The 23,223-nt window shown below is 37.9% G+C and overlaps 1 protein-coding gene across 1 annotated transcript; it reads left to right on the top strand.

The window, feature by feature from the left end:
- The first annotated feature begins 6 nt into the window (after positions 1 to 6).
- LOC135078705 (uncharacterized) lies at positions 7 to 23,046 on the top strand. The gene is made up of 26 exons (XM_063973252.1): positions 7 to 182; positions 477 to 558; positions 1,029 to 1,116; positions 1,555 to 1,657; positions 1,985 to 2,066; positions 2,328 to 2,424; positions 2,609 to 2,825; positions 2,939 to 3,020; positions 3,102 to 3,192; positions 3,340 to 3,445; positions 3,915 to 4,008; positions 4,347 to 4,443; positions 5,032 to 5,364; positions 5,663 to 6,445; positions 7,173 to 7,196; positions 12,939 to 13,003; positions 15,572 to 15,791; positions 16,161 to 16,394; positions 16,795 to 16,996; positions 19,937 to 20,104; positions 20,184 to 20,335; positions 20,885 to 21,045; positions 21,138 to 21,294; positions 21,706 to 21,765; positions 21,848 to 22,010; positions 22,105 to 23,046. Exons 1-26 carry the CDS (start codon positions 161 to 163, stop codon positions 22,152 to 22,154), a joined length of 3,933 nt encoding a protein of 1,310 aa, XP_063829322.1. The 5' UTR covers positions 7 to 160; the 3' UTR covers positions 22,155 to 23,046.
- The last annotated feature ends 177 nt before the right edge of the window (positions 23,047 to 23,223 follow it).

Raw genomic sequence — 23,223 nt, 5'->3', positions numbered from 1 at the left:
TTTGGCTTTGTGTATCTCGGTGTGAAATGCATGTTTTCCGTAGTTTTCTCAGAAAATTCTAAATTTTTAATTGTTTGTTGTTGAATTAGATAATTTTATAGTGTTATAATTGTTAGATTACTATACTACTACTGTTTAAGTAGATGTATAAGCCGTCGCTATGGATGAAAAGAGCTTTGTGTGTAAGTTTATTTTAGTGGGAAGAAAATCGGATACAAATCAATCATTGTAAAACCTTAGCATAAATTAAATCTGTTACAGTCAAAACTCATAATCGGTCAAAACCACTTTTGACTGCAAGGTCAGAGTGTGGGGTCAAAGTGGTTTTGACTGATACTCTTGGTCAAAAGTGGTTTTGACCAAGAAGAGCATCAGTCACAACCACATTTAACTGCATAAAAACTGTCAATAATGGTTTCGTCTGATTTAAAATCTTACCAATCAGCCTAAATTCATACAGTGTTATGATTTTTTAGGGACATCAGAACTCAATCAACGTTTTTTTGAGCTTCGCTTTGAAAACGACTGGTTGTTCAAGAAAAAAAAACAACCATGGGGGTAATGTATCTTATGCCTGACAATCTGGCTTATTACAGAGTTACAGACAATAGCACATCAAGTTAACGTAGTTGTAATAGGGGTGATTTTGCAACCAAAATGTATAGTCTGATAAGCTATTGTCTGTACTCTAAAGAAATCATTATTATCTTCTCAGAATTTTAAGAATTTGGATTATGAAATGAATGAATAATCAAGCCACAGGACGTCCACTGCTGAACATAGGCCTCCCCCAATGACTTCCACATCGCACAGTTGGTAGCGGCCTGCATCCAGCGCCTGCCAGCAGTGGACGTCCTGTGGCTGAAATGATGATGATGATGAATAATCAGGTCAACTTTTTATTTTATTTATTTAAATCAACATAACACTATTATTACAGTACAGATTATAAAAACCAAGGCTATACTTAGTATCATTCATTGTATAATAATGTTTAAGCTATTTTAAAGTTAATATGTATTTTACAGAGAATTCCACAAAATTCTAATGGAGAATGGTTTTCCTGAAGAGATGACAATTAGCCAGGTTAGGAAGAAGTGGTCCTACATTTACGATGTAAGTACCTAACTGCTTATTATGATAATATTTATAGTCAATGAATAATTCAACATACCTCCATGATTCAGTCTTACTTATTACATCTTTTGCTTTATTATGAATTAAAAAATGTTTTACACTATAATGGTTCATTAAAGTTTTTTATGTTATATTTTTATTCTGCACAAAATCAAAAATCAAAATCATTTATTCAGTTTAGACCACAAGTGGCACTTATGAACGTCAAAAAAATAAAAGGTAGCCCTTATTATGTACTCAATTTGTCACGCTAGATGCATTCAATTATTTATCAACTTTTTTGTCAGTTCTCTGTTCTTTGCTTGACCCTGACCACAGAACTTCATCCGGTATAGTCCTATTATATCCCATTCATTATTATTAGATTAGATTTAAAAAATAGCATGTAAGAAATTATTAAATATTTATTTGTTTCAGATGTACAAGTTGGCTAAAAAGACAAAAAATAAGAGCTGGAAATATTACAAATTGTTTGACAAACACTTTGGCAAAACAAAAGTCTTGGACAAATATGAATCTTGTTAGTGTGGAACAGTTTTTTTTAGTTGAAGGTTTCCTAAAACTGGAAGAAATCAGAAAGGATGTCTTCGCTATTAAATTTTAATATTGTTGATTTAGAAAATATAGCTTTTTACTAAAAATTGTATTTAAAAAAAAAGTTCAATTATTATCGAAACTTATTTTTACATTGAGAAACAATACAAAAAAAAAACAAAAAATCTTAGTACAGCCCAAGAGATTTAATTTAAAAAAAAAGTATATTGCACTTCATTTAACATCCTAATGTATAACTGATTAGTTTCTAGGTTCATTTACCATTGATAATGCTTTATTTGCTTATTTGCAGGGACTGACGATTGGCGTCTAAAGTTGATAACTAGCATAACAGAAACCAAAAGCATGACATTGGATGTACTGAGTATGTGGAAGTATGTATTTAATTCTTTAAATTTTTCATTACTCTTAACATTTTTGGAACTTTATTTTAATGATTTTTTTAAAGATTTTTGTCCAAGTAAAATAACAAAAAAATATTTTTAATCACAAAATTAAGTAAGTCTCAGAAAAAGCAATTTTTCGTAGACTCACTGTTCCATTTTGAATAAAATTTTCCAATTCATCTATGACTAAATTAATGGGTATAATAACTATTTTTCTCAAGCTGGCAAGTGAAAACCAATTTGTTTCAGGACTGTTGAAAGATCATTGAGAAGTCAGGATTTGCCCCTTGAATGCTGCATCCAAGACATAAAAGGATTGTGGCAACATATAAGAACAACATTCAATGTGAGTGCACCCTTCAAGCATCTAATAATAACATTGACTGCTTTCATTCATAAAACATGGGTGCAATTTCAAGCACCAACCACTTCAACATGTTTTATAACTGTATACTGATTATCAATGATTCAAGTGGCTTGCATGATTTATAACTGCCTAATAACTGGTTCTAAATATAATTTTGTTTTAGAGAAAGCATCGTTTAAAAATTAAAAAGGGCGCCGAGCTATCGGAATGGCCCTTGTATGATGTAATGTTGAGTTACTTCCAAACCTATGAACCAGAGTATATAGTTAATTTAGAGAATGAAGCGGCCTGCGGATTCGTCGTGAGACGGAGGATCAAGAATAAATTTAGTAAAAAGCAAAAAAACACTGATTCTAATGACAATGAAAATGAGTTTCAATGTAAGTAATTAACTTAATTGATTATTTTAATTAAGGTTCGGTTTTCTGTAGCAAACACATTAATAGACCAATAACTTATTGTTTGAATGTCTACAAATAGTTTTGGTTTTCAGGGTCCAAAGATATAACAGAGACATTCATACAAATCCGTCTTCAAAACGATTGGCTCTTCAGTAAAAAGAAATGGGCGTGGAAGTAAGTTTATTTTATAAATGATCGACATTTAACGATGTAATAATAATGGTATTATAATTAATATAATTTGTTCGTCAACAGCGATCTTCATGCCATCATGGTGGGAGAATATGGCTTTCCGAAAACTTTGACCAGTAGAGAAATTTGTAGGAAATGGGCAGCAACTTTTTCGGTCAGTATTATTTAGACATTACACATTTTTCTGAATGATGAAATCCGCACGATATTAAAACACCCTTAATATTATTGACCTTATAGCATGCATTAAATATAAACTGAGAATGCTTTGATAATAATTCAAATTATGTATTTTTTGCAGGAGTACCAAAAGGCGAAAGCAACAAATAATAAAAGTTGGATGTATTACAATCTGTTTGAGGTTTATTTAGGAGAAGGACGACTCAGTCTGAATCCCATTATTGATTGTAAGTATTAAGTATCATTCCAACATTTGTAACTTACCTAGTTTGGAAATGCTTTACAAACTCAAGAAGGGCGGGGCCTACTCACTAAAACTCGACACGGTGTCCAGAGCCCAATGAAACGTAGCCGCGAGTTGTTTTAACTTGGAAATTCGTCCACGGATCCGTCGACCTATGGCTCGTTCACGGGATCTACCATTACCTTACGGTAGTTTTATAGAGGTTTCCCCTCGTGATCCTGGTGAAACAGCCTAGGACACCCGGCCCGCCATACCGGATCGGGTTACGGTCTGCTCTATGCTTCTGCCCAACTAACTCTGCTGATCAGTACTCTCTCCCTCATCAGCGCGACCTACCTCAGCCAACTCTGTTGATCAGCGGCCCTCTAAAGAATGTAGCTGTAGGGTTAGGTATGTGAGAAACAATATTTCTTAAACGAAGTAATTTTAATGATAAAATACTCTATTCATAGGGCAAGAAGAATGGGTTCATAACTTCATCAGTGCCAGAGTGGATTCTGAACACGGCTTCTCCGGCACTCTTAAAGATCAGCTAACGGCGTGGAGGTATGTTTGTCTATCAATTTACTAATCGGTATTGAAGATTTTCGTTAGACCTCAAGCAGTAAAATATGAAGTGTAACTAAAATTTAATCAAATACTTTTTGTATGTAAATCTTAGAGTAGGCGCACACCGTTGATTTTTCGTCGGGCGATAGTTTAGTCAGGCTGTTGATCAGTATGGGCATGTATGGGAGTGCGCACACTACGCCGATTCGATTTGGCCGATTCTTCATACAATTTGAAATCGGGCACAACTATCGGCCAACTAAAAATCAACGGTGTGCGCCTACTCTTAAAGTTTATTTTTGAATTGTCTTCAAAAACGTTTGTTGTTGGCACAGAGAAGTAGAGAAACGGCTGCGTAGCGTCGGCTTGCCTCTGGACCACAGTTTGCTCGACCTCCCAGAGATCTGGACTCATTTGCTGAAAACGTTCAGGGTAACTCGATATTAATATCTTATCGCATAAAATCATCATCATCATCATTTCAGCCATAGGACGTCCAATGCTGTACATAGGCCTCCCCCAATGACTTCCACATCGCACGGTTGGTAGCGGCCTGCATCCAGCGCCTTCCTGCTACCTTTTCAGGTCGTCGGTCCACCTTGTGGGTGGACGTCCCACGCTGCGTTTTCCGGTACGGCCTCCATTCCAGAATGGCATAAAATAATTTAATAAAAAAATCTAACACGAGTGAGATTTTTTAAAATAGTTTCTCGGTTCTCGTTCAAGAGAGTACTTAGATGGGTTTAAATTCTAAGATAATAGGCACAATGACCCCAGTTCAAAACTTAGGCGAATATTTTGTTTATAATTTATTATCTAAAATTAGTTTTAATAGCAATGATATCATCAAATAAGTTAGTTGACTTAAAAAAGAAGTACCTAGATAAGATTTTCGATGCCCATTGTATGTCGAAACATCGTTTTTTTGTCAAATTATAAAAAAAGGTTCTGTTGCATAAAAGAGTTAATTATGCCATTTAATTTTATGAGTTCATGCACTCACATTCACTCACTTTTCAGTGGAAAAAGAAATTCGCGAACAAAGGCATACTAAACGAGCAGTGGCCCTACTACGAGGCGATGGCGCAGTACGTCGAAAACAAAGTCAGGGTGCCTGTGAAGAAAAAGCCTAGGGTGGTGTCACATGAGCATTATGACGACCTTCCCGACGACTACGAGGATGATATGAAGTTGTTTGATTTGAAGCAGAGACTACAAGTGAAGCCGAAGTATGAGGAGACACACAGCTGCCGGTCCTGCTGGAATGAAGAGGCGTGCGTGGATATATTCGCGCAGTCTGACGGCGACGGCCTCGATATCGCGTCTAAACTGCGCACTATTGGGGGCGTTGAGGTAAGTAACCTGTAATATAGCTTATTCACTGTTCGGGATAACTCGCGCGGGTTTTATTGTTATTCCTCATTAAATGTTTGAACTATAACAGCGTTACATAACGGTACTGGCCGTATGATGACAGGTGGATGAATAGTCTGTTCGATCCCCTGCTAGTTTTAACGGCAACTTTATTCATAGCCCTCCATTACTATTCATAGTTGAAAAAGTTTCCGTTTTGTATTGCATCTAAATTATTGTAAGTTTCATATTTTCGTGGTAATATTATCTAAGTATTTACATCTGACACGTTTTGCAGGTCGATCAATCAGATCACCTACCGTCGCAAATCTGCCTCAACTGCCTTCGAGAGTTAGAGGACGCGTTCAAATTCCGTGTGCGGTGTCAGGACGTCGACAAACACTTGCGAAGTAATAACGCGGCAGACAAAATTAAAGTTGAGATTGACAAGACCGAGGAGAACGACGAAAATGAGGACCTTAACAACATCGACGACTTAAAAGACGGTGACCATCACGACATCGACGATAACGACAACCATTTCGAGGACGCGCCACCAGTCGAGGACATGACGTCAGACGTCAAACCTACCGTCAAAACAGAAACGCCAAAAGTCATAAGAAAACGAAAAAAGCAGCGCAAACTGAGATACGATTATTGGAAGATTTGCGAAGTGTGCGGAAAACCCACGAGGAATCTGATCAGCCATTTGGACATGCACTCGAACAGCAAGCCTTACTCGTGCGACGTGTGCGACAAGAAGTTCAAGTTCAAAAGCGGGCTGGTGATCCACAAGGCGGTGCATGACCCGACGCCGCGGAAGACCTGCGAGGTGTGCGGGAAAACATTCCATATTGTGGCGCAGTACCGGCGGCACTTTGTGTACCACGCCAATGAGAGGAAGTATGAATGCGAAACTTGCGGGAAAAGATTCAATACACTAGATATTCTGAGAGTCCATAATCGCACGCACACGGACGAGAGACCCTTCAGCTGCCAAGTCTGTGGCAAGAGCTTCCGAACGGCGGGCTGCGTCAGCAGGCACAAACGGATTGTACATAATAGAAATTTGAAACTCCAATAAATGTTAATAGTCACATTTATCTAAGACGTTTCTTATTTATCACCCTGACCTTTATATTTATCAACGGGTTTTTGTTGATTACAACCAGTAATGTTATGAGATGGAAAGAATGTACGTTTGTTTATTCTTGGGAATTTATATAATTTTTGTAAGTCATTTGAACGTAAAAACATTCCGATTGATTGCTCTACCTACTTAAATATGGGTATACTATTGGCGAGCCCTATCGTCCTCAAACTACGCCGAGACACAAAGGTTGCGTAAGCAGATTTTTTTGCAACAGGTGTACCTAATCTTGATAAGACGGAAGCTTGCACAAAGAATCGCTGAGATGTACACAAAGGCGCCATAATATGCGCCTATCTCATTGTTAACATAACCGAAATTGTAGAGCAACGGCTCTTTATCTTAATACATTAATCATGGGGATGTTTACATAGTGAACGCACCTTTTATTCTGTGAAGGGGTGCTGCGTTGATTGACCGATAAGTGTCCGAAATAAGCGTGTTTATAACCCTTCGGAATGTTGGTCAAATACGTCAATAAGGCATTAATACGCAGCGGGCGGCTGCACCGGCGCCGGCGCATAAAGTTCATCGCTCAGTTCGCGATCGGCTGCGCGCGCACGCAGTCTCCGCTGCCACTAATTTAGACCATCTGCGCGCACGCGATCAAAACCAAAACGAACAAAGGGTGCTTCCTAGTTTAAATTAGAATTAACAGGCCAACATGGCGGTATTAAGTCTGGTAAGTACATCTCCCATTTATTTTCAACCATCCATTTTCTGTAGAATTTATTAAATCTCCGATGTCTCTTATAAACTTTGTGATCGGACCCCAAGATCTCATTAACTTTTAATGAGTAACAAGTACATAAATAATTATGAGATTGTCGTCAAGATAACCGTCTAATGAAAATGCAGCATCCTTTCATTGCACAATTAATAATTCTATTTAACTTTAACTCGAAACGTTAATTTTATTGATGATCTAAACGTAGGTATCAATAACCAGTGGTTATTTTCTTTACTTATCATTATTAAACATAGTAATAATGTAAATTAAAAGACACTTATCTCTAACTCGCTAACCAATACGTCCCACGCGATTGAGAAGACTTTGTTGATTTCACAAAATACCTGTAATTTCAATAAGCGGCCGGGGGCAGTATAGGAAAGTTTATTGCCCTAAGCCTGCGGCGCTCGCGCAACTGTTAGCGTGCTTTTCGCACCTCTGCGGCGCGTGCGCTTACGACAGTGCCACTTTTGTCAGCTCTTGTCTTTGCGTCCTTCAGTTGAAGTGTTTTCTTCATGTCATAATGACCCCTGTGAAGGTATTTTCTCGTCCGTGACCTTTCGTCTAGCAAAATGATAATGGAAAATGAGCTAAACTTCATCGACATTGTCCCTTTATTATCCTGAATTGGAGCATATTCTTAAAAATTGCGATGTTTCAGTTTATTTAAAAACATTGCAATAAACCTCGATATAAACTTGTAGCTATAAACGTTAATTATGTCATATCACCATAATAAAATTCCATGCTCATTATAAAATTAAAGTAAGTGCGTTTATAACGGAACCAGAGTTCCCCATGCATGCAGTAAGCGGAAGGTAATTTAACAAAACGAGAAAAACCCGACTACGCTACTCGTCATGTCACAACACATGCAAGCTTCGAGTCCCACGACTGGGCATCTTTTTCAAGCTAAATACTACTTGGGTACTTAATTCTTTCGTGGTTGTGATTTGTGTTTAAACAAATCCTAGTAGAAAGAAAGATTGAACCTTAGAGCTGAGCAGGGCATGAAAGTCCTTTGACAGAAAGTTTTACAATAACCAGGGAAACTGGGAGGAAATACTAATTCCTTGAGTTTTCAATTAATTATTATTAGGAAAAGTTACATTGATAGTTAGTGGTATCGAAAAAGAGTAAGTATCATAATCTCGTTATGATCGATCGCAGTATTACCACAGAAATCAGAATAATAATAAGTACTGGTATTACAGAATGCATAATTGCATATAGAGTTCGATATGCATAATAGCTGTTTAATACGACATAATTATTATAATGCAGTTAACATAAACAGACTGGTGTTTAGTTAATAATGCATTAATTAATATTAAAATCTTTGAGAGAACACGACTCGCCTGGATTCCGGCCAAGGACTTCACTCGGTGTTTCAGAGCTTAGATTCCTTTCCCTTTGTTGCCTGACGTCATCTCATCTTAATCTAATAATATCACTAAATAAACGTACACTAAGGAAACAAAATATTTACTTTTCCAGAATCATTGTAGCGTCTGACATCAAAGAAAATTGCAACAGGAACTTATGTACCAGTGAAAAAAGTAAATTGCACACGTTTAACTGATCCGGTACCTTAAAGATTAATTTACTTTATCTATTTTTGTCCTGTATAGCTAGATAATCTTCCCCGTTTGGTGTTTTCACAGCCATACTCGTTACTTCTTCCAACAAAGCTCTTCGCTTTAACAGGGGTAGAGCTTTCAGATCAAGCTTTCGCTTTAATTTATTTTGTGGATTTTAAAGTTAAAAGAATCATCATCTATCTGCAGCTACCTACTGCTTTTGTAAATCATATCGTGGTCTGTGTTTTACAACATCCGTCGCTTGTTGCCCAAACAAAAAAAAAAAAAACATACGGGTCGAATTGAGAACCTCCTCCTTTTTTGAAGTCGGTTGAAAAGATAAATTAAGGATGTAGAGTTCTATACAAAATATCTTTTGGGTGATACATGTTGCTATTGCCACAATCTTTTTACAGAGCCATGTGCTTACTTTATTATACAGACAGATGCGTCGCTTGTCAAAAAGTTAGATACTATCCAATTCATATTTAACCAACAGTGGTTGCGACATTACGTCGCTTTCAATCATGTAAGCACTTATGAATGGAAGCATTTATTTTATTATTCAATTGCCACACTGCGCCGCAATATGATTGAAGATTAACTGCGTCCAGAACCTTTAGATCTTCTTATAAACATAAGTTGGTACCGAGGCAGGTCCCGTTGAGATGGACGCTTGAACCGCCCGCATCATCACAGATTACAAATTGAGCTCGTAACATTAATCTGGTTTGCGTCGAGTTATTGGAGTAATTAGGGCTCTTGTCGGACTCTTCCCATCTTCTAATTTCACGGTTTTATTAATGTTTCTTCATAGCCATAATATGCAAAGCTCTACTTTACATTTTATGTTAATACAGAATCGTGTCGGGTTTACATAGTTCGGTCGTTGTATGGTCTTAAAGAAGATTTTTACTGGTGTGTTAGAGATTTGACTTTAAAATTAATAATCTATCTCCCATTTACCTACATACAGTATCATACGCTCTAACTTTTTGTCACAGACCTTACGTATCCTAGATTAAACCTCAAGTAATTTAGTTGCGAACTTTTTATAAAGGGTGGTCGTATGTAGAGATTGCAATCCGGATTATTCGAAATTCGAAAATATCTGAAAAATCCGGATTTTGAGGCTATAAAAAAATCCGGATTTTTACTTTGAAATCCGGTTTTTTCGAATATTTTTACCCCAAAAATTTTATCATAAAATCATAAACCAAAATATCTATTGAATGCAACATGGATGCAAAACAAGCGAAGTTTTGATTGAAAGCACCCGCACTTCGTCGCACAACACTCACACCTGCACTGTGCCTGCACAATGACGCGTCATGCCGCATGCGTAAGTGAATTCGCTAGTCGGCCAGTGAGTTTTATACGAGACGCTGATTCTGAAACACCATATCGCTGAGTTTTAAAGAGCAGCTAAATCGGCAAATATCCCTTGCAAGTGTAAGTCATCATCATCATCTCAGCCATAGGACGTCAACTGCTGAACATAGGCCCCCCAATGCTTTCCATGTTACCTGGTTGGTAGCGACCTGCGTCCAGCGCCTTCCTGCTACCTTTATGATGTTATCGGTCCACCTTGTGTGGGTGGACATCCCACGCTGCGTTTTCCGGTACGCGGCCTCCACTTCAAATTCAAATTATTTATTGCATGTCACTCCAGAACCTTGCTGCCCCATCGGCCGTCAGTTCTGCGTACTATGTGCCCTGCCCATTGCCAATTCAGCTTGTATCCGTCGGGCTAGTATGTCAGCGACTTTAGTTCGTTTACGGATCTCCTCATTTCTGATTCGATCTTGTAAAGAAACACCGAGCATAGCCCTCTCCATAACACGCTGTGCAATTTGAGCTTCTGTATAAGGCCTATAGTGAGAGGCCACGTTTCCGAACCATAAGTCATCACTGGTAACACACATTGGCTGTAGACCTTAGTCTTCAGGCACTGAGGTATTTTGGATGAAAAGATATTGCGTCGTTTCCCAAACGCTGCCCAGCCGAGTTGGATTCGACGATTCACCTCTTTCTCGAAATTGGACCTACCCAGCTTAATCGTTTGTCCGAGGTAGACATGCTTGTCAACAATCTCGAGAATTGAGCTCCTAACCGAAACTGGGTAGGGCGCAACATGGACATTGGACATAAGCTTTGTTTTCTCCATATTCATCCGCAGGCCAAGTGTAAGTAGAGATCTTCAACCTCGCCCATCAAATTCACCCAACGGATCCGATTTGCTTACATTAATTCATCTCGAAATGTTATTGTATGAGAATGGGGGTGATTGTGGAGAAATCCTTAAAAGAGTTCTAAACAGGTTGTTGGCTATACCGCCAACCATTTAGCTGGGTTGATGATGGAGTCAAAAGGTGACCATAGGAACTCTTAAACGAAACGGCGGAATCGCATCGAACTTGGGTTTGTTGGATTTGTCTTTTCGAGCACTTTAGTGCTAGATGATGCCCAGGGTCCTGATGATGGATTCTGGAGGTGGCCATAGGAACTCCTAAACGAAACGGTGGAAACTCATCGAATTTGGGTTTGTTGGATTTGTCTTTTCAAGCACTTAAGTGCTAGATGATGTTCAGGGTCCTGATGATGAAGTCAGGAGGTGGCCATAGGAACTCCTAACCGAAACGGCAGAAACTTATAGAGTTTGAGTTCGTTGGATTCGTCTTCCCGAGCACTTTGATCGTAAATAATTACCAGGGCCCTGAGATTGAAATTAAATACAACTTAAAAGTGTAAAATAAAATTATAATAAAAAAATTAGCTCCCCTGGCCTTCCTGGAAATCTTTATAGACTTCGGACAGGTCTGCCGTAGTAAGGACAATCTGTTCAGGTGTCAGGTAGGGATTCTTAGATCGATCAAACTTGGAGTGCAAGTGTGGTTTTGTTCCCCAGTCGACGAAGCATATGATGTCGTGCCCTGCGTGCCCAAACAACTGCAAGCAGGAAGATTTAATGAAGGCTACTGACAACGCCACTCTTGTGGCGGAGTTTTGGGCTGACGCTGTGTAGGTTTGTTGTCGACACGACAAGAAGAAGAATAAAAAAATATTTTATAGGTACAAGCAAGTTTTTATTCTGAAATGCAGTTGTACTAAAACGAAAAAAATAATGCAAGGTTCAAATAATTTCGAAAGCTTGTAGCGCAAACCGAAAAAAAGAGGGATAAATTCCATGCGCGATAATAAAATAAAACGCTTTTCTTCAAATACTTACATCTTTTTGAAAAAAAAAACTAAGTTTTATTTAAATTAAATTGATGGTTTAAAAAATTTACCCAATATTCGAAAAATCCGGATAATCCGGATTTGTACGTAACACAAATCCTGAAAACCGGATTTAAGAAAAATCCGGATTTTGCAATCTCTAGTCGTATGACAGTGGAGCATTTATGCCTAGCTAAATTATTGTTCCCACTATAAATAAGGGTTCTACTTTGTGAAGCTTTCATTAATTCTACATACACAACAATAGTAGTAACTTGTTCAAACTAAACAAAATTAAAGACTCAAGCAATATCGTAATCTGCACTTCTGAAATGGGTTATTCTTTATTCGTTTATCACAGATTGTCAATAAGGGTTTGTTGACTGAATTTAGAAAGACTTGGAAAGACTAGTCAAAATATTGAGACGATTTTAAATGATAGGAGTTTGGATCATAGTTTGTTGTTATTTTACTGCGCGTAAGGTCACGGCTGGCGAGATAAAATGCGACCCTTCTTGGGCCTTTGACTCCCATTCTGTTAATGCTACATCTTAATTAATATCAATTAAATTATTGATATTTTTCCAGTCCTTAAAAATATGTGTCCATGTTAATGAGAAAAAGACAATCAAAAACTGTTTTGGCTGTTTTGTTTTTCATCGGTTAATATTTATAGTTTGTTTTTAAGATGAGAGTTTGCTTCAATTTCCCTTCATAATTGTCTGTTACCTAATAAGTGTACTATACAACCTGGTACATCCGCCAATATCCGCACTAACTCCATACAATTCTCATTTCCGTCTATAAATACGACTGAAGTAAATTACTGCGTAATAAAGCTAAGTGCACACGTGCGATTAGCATTCGATTAACTACACCTATGCTATTTCCCCAGAGACTATGGTGGGTGGCCGCGGCGCTACTTGTATGGACCCCTCACGCGTATTGCCGGAATGTTACGTAAGTATCATTTCATTATGTTACTACCTTTATTTATAGCCTCTGGGCATGAACTTCGAAGGGTCCATTAATTGGTATTTTTGAGGTTCCCTTCACTATTTCAAAATTCCTTCGGCGCAGCCTCTAATGAACAGTCGTTCCTTGAAATGTTTACGAGCTTGTTAACAACGCTGGCGTTAAATATTCAGCACTGCGGCCGCCATTACACCGCAGGAGTCGACTCTAGTTGATTCTAATTTGAAAATTCTTACAACTTTCAATTTCGTTCATTAATTACCACACAGTTACCATACCGTTTTCTCTTCCATCGTTTAGAAGATTCAAGCCTTTCAATTAGGAGTTTAGAACACGATGCATTTGTTTTTTACCGAGCCTAACGTAAATGTAGAGTCAGTCTCTACCTGGCTGAGATTCTGCATTCAAGAACGACAATCGACAGCCAATCTAAATTCGATTCAAAATGAAACGAATACCAGAGTCGATCCATAAATCTTTATTAAACAGTTATTGACCAAACATCCACTTCTATTTGATCTGGATGATTAATGCTCGAAGGCATCCACAGATGATGGGTCGTTGATCTTTTTATTATGTTGTGAACTTTTTATGGCACTGTAGGTGGTTTATGTCCGATACAAATACATTTATGATACCGATTTATTACTCCAGAGATATAAGAAAGAACTTTGTACTAACGATATCCGGAGGACAAGTCGTCGACTATTTTATACAACTTTTTCTGTTTACAACGCCTTACGCAATGTTTGATTAACTCTCGTAAGCTCTTTTAAGCAACTTCTCCATCTATCACTTGACTCTACATAAGAAATCAGTAAAAAGTGTTGTGAAGTAGTCATATACCTCTAACAAGTAAAATTAAATTGTAATTGGCGACCAAAATGCAGATCCTGTCTAAGTAGGTACTTTCAGGAGTTGCAGTAGTGGGTGGGTGTTATTAAAATATCTGACTGAACGATAAAAAAGTCCTAAATGTCAAGAGCTATTTTGATGCAGCGAAAGCACTGCATCCAGGGAACTGCGCTAGATGCGGATTCGCAACTAGTACTTTAACCTAATAACAAATATAGGAACAGTTGCGCCATTTCTCGTTACTGCACTTCGTAGTTTTATTGATGGAAGTATCAAGTTGTTTTAAAGACGCTCTAACTTTTTTAATCGACTTCAACATAAGAAGGAGGTTCTCAATTCTTTAGTCTAGAATGGCTAAGTAAATGCATTCCTACTCAGTCGTAAATTTCGAATAATAAAGATGGTCGAAAGTAGAAATCTCTACAGACACCCACTCAAGTAGACGGAATCACTTAAGTAGTTGTAAAAATTATTATCCCAAAAGTCATGAATGAAGTATCTTCTCTCTTCTACGTTCTCAAGTAAAGATAATTTTCATTATGCAGTTTGCGTGGGTATTCTTTTCATGTAAATTAACTAGTACTTCTTAATGTATGTTAATGTGCATGTAGAAACTACACGACTTAAAAGCTTTGATTTATTCATTGAGGACTTTACACTATATGGAATTACCTCTTACTTAGACAATTTAATCGGTCAATGTTATGTAGGTATGTACCTCCTTACTGAATAGTATGTTATTTTGTAAATATGTATGTAATAAGTAGGTACCTACACATAGCTATACGTACTCGAATCTGTCACCTCAATAAGATGTGATAAGGCTATAGTAATTGCGCATACGAGCGTGGAATCTGCAAGACCGTATTTTTAGGCACCTACTTAAAAGTAGGTTACAAAACATAGTTGAAAGTTAGATTTAACAAAATCCTGTTAGCACTTTAGCAACTTTGCAACTGCAACCGCCAAAACATTGTACCTATTCGATTAATAATACCGATTCAGTATTCAAGGAAGCTTTCTACTGTGGAAACTGAAACTCCGTAAACGGCACGATTGGTTTCACATGGCTTATTAGTCATGTCTACATTAAGGACTTTATAGGAAACCCTGTACGCTTTCACATTTCTCCTAAACGCAGCTAATTTAATGCGATGCCAAATCGGCAGCAAGTATTCATGATTGTATCCAGTTTATAAATTATGTCGACGACGATTTGATGACTTACAGCGAACGGTATACATACATTTATAGGTATACTTAGGTTTGTTTAGCCTAGTTCGATTCACAGGTGAGCATTTTATGATGAAATCACTATAACTGTGAACCTTTTTGGCGAGACATGTTCAAGTAAAAAGAAATCGTCTTCCACCTTCGGCCTAATCGTCACTCCACGTCAGGTGAGTGACGTGCAGGCCAAAAGATTCCCCGTTGTGGAAAAAAATAACGAATTTGGAAGAATCTTAAGTATGTGACGAAATCTCTACGTCACGAGGCTTACCAAACTGTTAATTTAAAAGTTGCCGTAACTTCTAGACACGTGGACATCCGCGATGCGATGATGTCGCTCCTCCACGTGTTCCGGACCTCGGAGTTCAAACTGCAATTTGGATGACTATTGAATCTTGAGCACGTGACGAAATCTCTACGTCACGTGAATTACAAAGCCGTTAATTTAAAAGTTCCTTAAACTTCTAGCCACGAGGACATCCGCGACGCGATGATGTCGCTCGTTCACATGTTCCGGACTTCCGAGTCCAAGCTGGAGCGGCACGAGTACCGCGAGAAGACCTCGGGAGAGCAGCTAAAGAAGTTGGTGTTGGGCCTTGAGAAGAAGCATCGAGCGCTGGAGCCGCTGAAAGGGATGATCTCACGGCTCGACGAGCGGCTGTCCAACGTCGAAACTATACTTTTACAGGTATGACGAAGTAATAGAAGCGTAATATATGTATTTACATTCGATAGAACCTATGTAGGTATTACTTTTTAGAGTTGATATGAGCAGCTCCACGTGTTTCGGAAAGTGTGTTTAAGTAACTCGCGCTACGTTACATCCTTAACCCTTGCATATTATTAGTCAGTTCCCTAACCCTTGGTCTAGTCTATACTTTTGGTGGTCTTTGTACCTTAACCCTTGCCGTTTATTTGGACACTAATTATTACACGTGACAAACCACTGAGGAAGAAGAGGTTTAAGTTTACGTCACATCGATTAAGATCTATAGACATTTATGAAAACTCTAGTTTACCTTTATTAATATGCTAATTTTTAATGTTATGTTTCTAGAAAGAAGAAAGAGAGAAGACCACACAACAAAAGACGGCAGATGCTCTCAATGACATCCAGAAGAGCCTTCAAGCACTCACAGCATCCCTGAACAAGAAACCAGTTGCCAGCGCTGACATTGAAAACAACCTGACCACCAATGACGACACACTGGAGACGAGACTTGCCTCTACGGATGCTAAAATTGACGCTGTCAAGAGTGAAATTGAGAACCTGAAGAACAGTTTGAGTAAGGTCAGTCAAATGCACGAGTTTGTTTTTTTATTCTCTACTATTTTAAATAGATCAATCATAATAATTATAATCATTTATAAACTCTTAGAAATATCATAAAAATATAAACTAGCTGTGTTCCCAAAATGTCCTACAGAAGTGCTAAATTCTAACACGCAACTGTCTTCCCGATAACACCTCTATGGCGCACTGATTAACCTCAGACTCGACTCAGAAGTTCCGCTTTCGAATCTTAGGTGGTAACACAGGTTAGGTGGTTTTACCCGATCGCGCAAAAAAACCGCCCCTTCGTAAAACACAATTAGGTCCGATTCATGCCAGATTTACAAGTCTGATTTAACACGCAGAAGAATCTACGTTTATGATTTGTTAAATTATCTCAAATCCACCAAAATTGCAGGACAATCTCCGAGCGATGTGCTTGGACGTAGCATCTGACGTCAACCCGCTAGAGAAACACATATCGGAGGCTGAGAAACTGCTGAACAAGTATGAGCTGAAGCTGAACGAGTATGGCAACTCCAGCAAGGTGCCGACAGACTTCGTGCCGCTTAGCGAGGTCTCGCTCGCCGACGAGGCGTGGCATAGCAAGATGAGTGAAGGTAAGGGTGGTGATCGACTGAAATTCTTACGGCCGAATACTGAAACGCCATTTAAATATTTGACGGCTTCTCAAATAGTTAAGCAGCTCCTAAACTTACATTTCGCATACTCAAAACAATATCTGAGCAGTTCTCAATTTTTAAGCACCTCTCAAATTAAGTTGCACTCAAACGCCACTTAAATGAATTTTCGCATACTGAAACGCCATTCAACGCTAAGCATTACTCAAACAACTGTCAAATCGTCTTAAGCAGCTGTTAAATTTGAGAGTGCTTGCGCGGTATCTTAAATCCTATTCTTATACCTAAATCGACCTAAATAGTGGTAAATAATGTGTGTCATCGTTATCATTTCTTTCGAGGCTCGAGGAAATACCTAGATCTAATCGCAGGAACGCAATAATGCTGAACGCTATTGAAAAATATTATTATAATGACATGCAATTCCGAGCGAGGTTCCGCATCTCTAAAGAAACGGTGTTGTGTCTGGATTCATAATTTGGAAGCTCTTTGAAACCCCGCACCAAACGCCATACAACCAGTGGACCAAATACTTATTATAACCCTACTGTTCTACGCAACGGGAAGTTATGAACGTGTACTAGGTGATATCTTCCACATCGAACAGCCAACTGTGCATCGTATAGTGCACAAAGTAACAACCAAAATAGCTGCTATGAAATCGCTTTACATAAACATGCTTATTTCTGAGGAATAATATGGGGACATCGCATAGTAGCATTTCCAAGAGTTGTTGATTTGTCAATTTGATGCTCTGTCAACAATGATAAATGTCAATTGTGGTTACGTTTCGGTCCACGATCGCCACTTAATAGATTTCAACAATAAAAAGTATCACCTTTAAAATTATTTTTTTAATTAAATAAAAATGCAAGCATTAATTTTTTTATATGATAAAACGAGATTTATGTATAATAGAAACTAAAAATAAACTGTTGTATGTTAAGTTGATTGAGTAATATTTCCATAAAAGACAATACATAACCAAACGATGCTGCGTGTAATGGATAAAAAACGTAAAGTTATCATTTGTGTAAATGAAAACATACTTTTTTTGGTAAATGTTGCCATTATGTAAACATTTGAGAGCTGCTTAGCTGATCACGGCTTCAAATCCTTTGAGTGGCCTTTGAGAATACCATTTAAAATTGAAGGATACTTAAATTTAGGAGCCCGTCAGCTGAGTGACAGATTTGAGTAGTGTTTCAGTATTCGGCCGTTAGGGGTCCCAAAAATTTATTGTCTTCGTCATACCCCTGGGTCGCATACAACGCGATAACATTCGGGCGAAAGCGGAGCGAAGTCCTTGCGATTATTTATTTATTTCATGGAAAACAAACATCACATATTATGCAACAAACGGCCGAATACTGAAACGCCATTTAAATATTTTACGGCTTCTCAAATAGTTAAGCAGCTCCTAAACTTACATTTCGCATACTCAAAACAATATCTGAGCAGTTCTCAATTTTTAAGCACCTCTCAAATTAAGTTGCACTCAAACGCCACTTAAATGAATTTTCGCATACTGAAACGCCATTCAACGCTAAGCATTACTCAAACAACTGTCAAATCGTCTTAAGCAGCTGTTAAATTTGAGAGTGCTTGCGCGGTATCTTAAATCCTATTCTTATACCTAAATCGACCTAAATAGTGGTAAATAATGTGTGTCATCGTTATCATTTCTTTCGAGCCTCGAGGAAATACCTAGATCTAATCGCAGGAACGCAATAAGGCTGAACGCTATTGAAAAATATTATTATAATGACATGCAATTCCGAGCGAGGTTCCGCGTCTCTAAAGAAACGGTGTTGTTTCTGGATTCATAATTTGGAAGCTCTTTGAAACCCCTCACCAAATGCCATACAACCAGTGGACCAAATACTTATTATAACCCTACTGTTCTACCCAACGGGAAGTTATGAACGTGTACTAGGTGATATCTTCCACATCTAACAGCCAACTGTGCATCGTATAGTGCACGAAGTAACAACCAAAATAGCTGCTATGAAATCGCTTTACATAAACATGCCTATTTCTGAGGATTAAGGGGACATCGCATAGCAGCATTTCCAAGAGTTGTTGATTTGTCAATTTGATGCTCTGTCAGTCAACAATGATAAATGTCAATTGTGGTTACGTTTCGGTCCACGATCGCCACTTAATAGATTTCAACAATAAAAAGTATCACATTTAAAATTATTTTTTTAATTAAATAAAAATGCAAGCATTAATTTTTTTATATGATAAAACGAGATTTATATATAATAGAAACTAAACATAAACTGTTCTATGTTAAGTTGATTGAGTATATTTCCATAAAAGACAATACATAACCAAACGATGCTGCGTGTAATGGATAAAAGACGTAAAGTTTTCATTTGTGTAAATGAAAACATACTTTTTTTGGTAAATGTTGCCATTATGTAAACATTTGAGAGCTGCTTAGCTGATCACGGCTTCAAATCCGTTGAGTAGCGTTTGAGAATACCATTTAAAATTGAAGGATACTTAAATTTAGGAGCCCGTCAGCTGAGTGACAGATTTGAGTAGTGTTTCAGTATTCGGCCGAAAATAATACTTAGATGGGACAGTTTAGATCAGGTATGCCTTAGAGACAGTTAATTATGCAAAAAAGCACTGACCGTACAAGTACACACATCGCAATCTCGCGAATCTTCGTCTTATTGCGATGGGTGTATAACCCAGGGGTTACAAAAACACTTTTACACGTCCCAGTAATACCCTACCACTGTTTCGGGACAATAAATGGGCCAGTGCTGAGAAGAAGCACAGCAAGAAACTCAGTCACTATTGTCAGCTTCTTTTTCAAGGGTTTACAGTGGTAGTTTCTTAGCTTTTCAGTGAAATTCGACATTATTTATTTTAATGGACTACAAATGTCTGTATTTTTTTTAGTAATGGAAAAACAAGAAAAGGAGATCGTAAAGATTCAGAAGCTGCTGTCGGACGCGGAAAGCATGTGGAAGGACCTACCCCGCCTTGCTGACCTGCAAATATCCGCCAACCAGACCTTGGAGGCTATTGAAAGCGCTAAAGAGGATCTTAAAGAGACCAGCGAAAAGGGTACGTAGCTTTTATAATCTGAGATACAAGGTGCAATTTCGTTTGATAAATAATCTATAATTTAATGTCCAAATTGTAGTGGTGAGCCAAGTGGCGGTAAAACTGCGGGAAATGACCGACCGGCTGGCGACAACCAACGAAGACATCCAGAATAGCCTCACACAGGGCAACACCATGACCGAGCACGCCTACAACGACATCTCGCGGAGTTACGAGTCACTAAAGAATGAGGTAAGCCCACTGCTTACTGCCTATCTTCTGTGATACTCGTAGCGAAAGAAATAAGATGATGTTGTGTCTAAGATCAACCGTCAAGAAAACTCATATTTACTGTCCAGTGTCCATCAAAGTATAAACTTTAGACGATTTGGCGCGTATATGATATGACTATACGCACATGGGAAACTTTTTTGTAGCCCCTATGCCTTTTTAACAGTTGTAACGCCTAATTAATTGGAAGTATGCTAATAAAAGAGTTGAATAATTTAGAATGCGGTTTATTGAAGTCCACAGGGACAAAATAGAAACGAGAATACAGTGGCGCCTCAAGCGGCTAAAGTAGAAAAGTCCTTAGTTTTTAACTAAGGCAAAGGGCGGTGTTTACATACTTCTGGACGTGCACGAACCAATCACAGAGCTCTATTCAACGCTGTTTCGTTCGATTTGCTGCTTCACTTAAGCAAGCATCGTTTGTGAGTGAATACGTGCGTGTGGCCGTTACAAGTTACAAACAACCTGTAAAGTGAAGTGATAATTCTTTGACGGAACTACGCTTTTCAGGTACAATCTCTCACTAAAAACGAGCGTGTGCTGATTGAAACTGCTGACAACGTGATCGCGACCAAGAAACGCATTGAATATGGAGTCCATCAGATACTTGCGGAGGTCGGCGAGCTTGTCAGGAATCAAGGCAATAGTTTGAACAAAACCGTCAACGACAGGTCTCTATACAAAACTTTTGAAATTCAAGTTGCATTTTACTTATTATTCGGCAGTTTGTTATTACTAATTTACCTACTGTATTCTGTTTTAGGTTCGACAACGTGCAACTAGCCATCTTAGAGAAGCAGTCCACGGCGCAGAGCAACATAAGCGACAAGATCGAAACGGAGATGGCGCCAGTGTGGCGGCAGATTGGCAGCATGTATAAACAGCTCACCGCCAACAAGGAATCGCTGGACAAACTCACGGTAATCATTCGACTATTCGACCACACCAACCATACAACAACATAGGGTGTCCAATCTAGTGTGAATCGTAAAAAGGGTGATAGCTGGACTCGGCCCATCAGTCCCATCACTTCCAATCTTGACTTGAATGCTCCGCCCTGGCTATTTTTCGGGGCTTACAGCTCTCCAGATGTTTGCGGAGCAAGCAGTTATTTAATTGGACCATTCCTGCCTTAACCACCCCGAGTTATAATTTTCCATACATTGTGCTCATTTAATGTAATTTGAACCCCAAATAAATTACTCCTTATTGTCACAGAAACCATAGAGCATAACCATAGAACCTCTTGCGTGCGTGTACAAAACGTCGCTATAAATTATAAACGATTCTAATGGCGATATTCAATTACTTAACGCCTGTGTTAATTCCAGGAACAAACTGGCCGGTATGTTAATGATAGCTCCACCTCTATGGACAACATCAACGACAAGGTACGCTTAAATGAGCTCTATGCAATTACGTTAAGGGTTTAATTACAATTGGATAGTGCTAATTACATGTCTCGTGTCCCAGGTGGGTAAGATAACCGCTCGCATGACAGAAGTGGACGATAATTTGAACTATTTACTGGGAAGGCTGTCGCTGGTGACCCAGGAGTTCCATCAAATCAAAACTGGGCTAGGGGAGGCCCTTGATAAAGCCAAATCTAATCTGCGCACCGTACAAGACAAAGAAGGTAAATAATACGAACTTGTTTGAACACTGACTTGGAAATGTCGATGAAATAGAAATAATACATGTTTTTTCTTATATTGTGATTAATTTTTCAGATAAAGGTCCTGGACCGCATAACATCTCCAGCGCGGAAAAAACAGATTGAAAAATGGTGCCAAATTTACTTAAGATGTAGACCTAATTTACTTAAGATTAGTATTAGCTATAGGTAAGTTGACTGAGCGCTTTAGACAGGTTGTAATGATCTAAAAAATAAAACTCACAAGATATTAACTTTTGCAAATATTTAATCTCTTTCATAATTGTGGATCTATATATTTATATTGTACAAGTTATATGATACAATTAAATTTTAACGTGACCGATATCTCGTTGTCACTTACAAGTGAGCGTAAAACCAACAATATACAACTGACGAGGATTTTCTAAGAAAATGTGAATTAATGACTGTACAATAATCATTAATATTGATAATAATCTTAAACAATATACACACAAATTATTTGTCTTTCGTTTTGGTTATTATTTTATTAATCCTGATTACAACCTCATTTTCCTATGTGCAATTAATATTATAATGACAAACATACTGATTTTTTAATCCAAAAATATTATATTAAAATTTTGTGCCATTATAGTGAACTTGTTACGATTATTATTGTATTACATTTCGAAATAGTGAAAACACTCAATGTATCATACAGAAGGAAACAAAGACTATAGTTATGTTACAGTAATATTGGCCGTTTTACGTATATGATACACATTTCGGGAACGAATACATTTGAATAGGGTTTATATATGATTGTATATTGTAATTATACACTTAAGATAGTTTCGAGTTCGACCAGAACGACTGCTCGGAATGCGGGCCCACGTACGGTAAACACTAACATTCGTTGTTGTTGTAACAGCCTAGATGGGACATTCGCTAACGCTAATATAAACGGTAATACAATAAAAAATCAACAATGTCCCAGTAACGAAGACACTTAACATTAAAATAAAGGAATGTGTATTAAAATCTACGCGAACCAGTCGCTTGTTTTATTTGGAATTTTATCTACATTATTTAATAGGATACCCATCCATATCAATATTCATTATCATTACGAATATCAAATAAATAAAACAACACTATTGTTAAGAGGCAAATGTTCAGTGGCATACCTAACACCCATACACGAATAGCACTTGAACATCTTTACATTATG

This window comes from Ostrinia nubilalis, chromosome 15, assembly GCF_963855985.1.
Source record: "Ostrinia nubilalis chromosome 15, ilOstNubi1.1, whole genome shotgun sequence".
Taxonomy (NCBI): Eukaryota; Metazoa; Arthropoda; class Insecta; order Lepidoptera; family Crambidae; genus Ostrinia; species Ostrinia nubilalis.
This window is presented reverse-complemented; position numbering and strand designations above follow the sequence as displayed.

What these genes read in the sequence shown, in the direction of transcription:
- LOC135078705 (XM_063973252.1), top strand. Translation starts at nt 161, where the DNA reads ATGGATGAAAAGAGCTTTGTGT. An exon ending in GGATGAAAAGAGCTTTGTGT is followed by an intron (nt 183 to 476) that starts GTAAGTTTATTT and finishes ATGATTTTTTAG; the next exon opens with GGACATCAGAACTCAATCAA. An exon ending in ATATAAGAACAACATTCAAT is followed by an intron (nt 2,425 to 2,608) that starts GTGAGTGCACCC and finishes ATTTTGTTTTAG; the next exon opens with AGAAAGCATCGTTTAAAAAT.